This window comes from Callorhinus ursinus, unplaced genomic scaffold (genome assembly GCF_003265705.2).
Source record: "Callorhinus ursinus isolate GAN/ISIS: 27379988/994484 unplaced genomic scaffold, GSC_fseal_2.0 scaffold101, whole genome shotgun sequence".
In the NCBI taxonomy this organism is placed as follows: Eukaryota; Metazoa; Chordata; class Mammalia; order Carnivora; family Otariidae; genus Callorhinus; species Callorhinus ursinus.
This window is the reverse complement of record NW_027397163.1, coordinates 130,648-132,978: the sequence shown is the minus strand read 5'-3', so window position 1 is coordinate 132,978 and position 2,331 is coordinate 130,648. Positions and strand designations below refer to the sequence as shown.

Sequence of the window (2,331 nt, the reverse complement as noted above, 5' to 3'; positions counted from 1 at the left end):
TAACTTGACTTCAGATTTCAGATCTGCTTAATTGCAGTACCCAAATCTCAACCACTAGGAGAACTGGGTGTTGAAGTAGCATTGTTTTATGCTGTTTATCCATATTTTGAATTTCCCAGTCTTTATACGAGTCCAGAGATCAGTTTTTGTAACCAAGGAACACCAACAAATATTGCTCAATTTCCTCAAATCATGTCCCGCTGTGGGTGTTAGGGAGTTGTTCCATCAATGAAAGGAGTCATAGTCAGCATTTTTACATAAAATAGATTATAATAAAATAGTAGAAGTGAATATTGCTTCATAGAACTTGAATTCTAGTTTATAGATGTAAATGGATGTGTGTACAGGGCTGTGATGTAAGCTTTGCTTCCTAATCCTGTCTCCCCAAAAGGGGGGGTGGGATAGATTAAAACTGCTGATCTGAGCTTTTATGATCTCCCCACATGCTGGGGACAAGGTATCTTGTGTGATTATCTCAAACCAACATGGTAGATATTTTTAGTTTCCTCTTTCAGGGATAAAAATTCAGGAGGGTCTGTAAATTGCTCAAGGCTATCCCCCTAGTGGGCGATGGAGCTGGGGTTGTCCAAAAAATGGAAGGCATCCTCTCCTTCATAAAGTGGGAAGAGGAGAAAGGCAAGGTGGAAAATTTAGTAACAATAGAAGAGGATGTGCGCTCCATCAAAATTAGGCATAAAGCAAGAAGGGAACACAAGTGTTATGCCGTAAGAAGTGCTTAGAGACAGAAAAATGTGTGTATGAGGATGATAAAGGCATCCGGGTTACCAAGATTCAAATAGAAGTAAAATTACTAAACTCAGGAGAAACTAAATGTAGTCAGGCCTTCCAGAAAGAGAGGCAAGAAGCGAGAGCAAACGGGCTGCACTGGGGAATGGTTTGCATTAGCTTTACAACTGTGAAGTCAGCCAAGACCCCGTGCGAAGCAGGCCAGGTGCCGTGTATAAATGTCCAGGTCAGTGCTCGACTCCACACACTGCCCTCGCTGTTGCCTTGGCAAAGGACTCCACTTACTCATAAGGATGGTTCAAGAAAACAGCCTGCACTGCACACAAATGAAGCTTTAAATGGGGAAGAAGTTCTCCTTGATCTGATCTTGGTCTACCAAGGTCAGAAAGTCTGAGGAGGGGTTTGGAAGAGGTTTGCTTGTCGACCAAGGACAATGGCATGAAGGAAATGGCGGTGAATTGCTTAAAAGTTCAGCTGGAGCATGAGCAATAGGGGAGGGGGGGAACTACATTCTGGCCCTGAGCATCTGGTAGAAACCGCAGTTATAGGATAGCTAATATTTATTGAGCATTTACTATGGGCCAGTCACTTTTAAGGGTTTCGTGTGTATTGCCCACTTAATCCTACAAGATTATGAAGTGGGTATTATCGGTCAGCCCATTTTACATTCAAGGCAGTTGAGACTTGGGAAAGGTCTCTTTGCTAATAACCCAGTGAATGAGCAGCGGCACTGGGAATCGAACCCAGGCCTCGTGACTAGGAAGCCTTAACCACGGATAGAGGCTTCCACTGATCTAGTAGAGGAATGACCCAGAAGGGAGCTAGAGCACACAGTACGAAGCTTATTATGACCCAGAAGCTGGGCTCCGCCAGGGGGACTGGGGAGCTCCTGGAAGGGCCAGTCCAACGCCAGTAATCCCTGTTTCTTCTCCCTGTCTCTGGGAAGTCTTCTCACACTGCGAGGCATTTGTATCCAGTCCTCTGGGGCTCAGGGCCTGACACTGCCTCGGGCAGAACTCTGGCTGCGCCAGTCAAAAACAACCAGTGTGCCCAGGGAGATGAGCACCAGGCCGGCCAGCCCCAGGCGGACGAGGTTGCCCTGCATGTAGTCCAACGAGCCTGAGCCTGCAGGACAGCAAGGGAGAGAGGCCTTCAGCTCCGGAACCCACAGTCTGGGCCTGCTCTCTGGGTCTCGAACCTCCAGGGTGAGACTGGGGACACAGCTCCCAGTCTCAAAGTTGTGGTGGGTCGATGGGAGCAGGGGTCCTGGACTCTTGGATTTGGGTAAGAAGGGGTAGAGTCCGGACCCCTAGACTGGGGAGCAGGGAGGAATCCGGGCGTGGACCCCTGGGAGGGGGAGCACGGAGGGCTTGGGGGCCCAGACCCCCAGACTGGGGAGCAGGGAGAGGCTGGGGCCTGGATCCCCAGGTTGGGGAGCAGGGAGGAACCAGGGGTTCCGGGTTGGAGAACAGGGAGAAGTTGGGGACCTGGATCTCCAGGCTGGGGAGCAGGGAGGAACTAGGGGCGCGGACCCCCAGGCTGGGGAGCAGGGAGGAACTGGGGGCACGGACCACCGGGCTGGGG

The 2,331-nt window shown here is 50.2% G+C and overlaps 1 protein-coding gene across 6 annotated transcripts in view; it reads right to left on the bottom strand.

Moving 5' to 3' along the window:
* Positions 1-250: 250 nt before the first annotated feature.
* The window catches only part of OSCAR (osteoclast associated Ig-like receptor), a 6,769-nt gene continuing 4,688 nt past the window's right edge, over positions 251-2,331 (bottom strand). For 3 of the 6 annotated variants that reach the window (XM_073889055.1, XM_025848676.2, XM_025848675.2), the window contains one exon: positions 251-1,872. In XM_073889055.1, the coding sequence (XP_073745156.1) occupies positions 1,736-1,872 (137 nt within the window). In that variant the 3' untranslated portion in view covers positions 251-1,735. The other 3 variants (XM_073889052.1, XM_073889053.1, XM_073889054.1) reach the window with 1 other exon arrangement.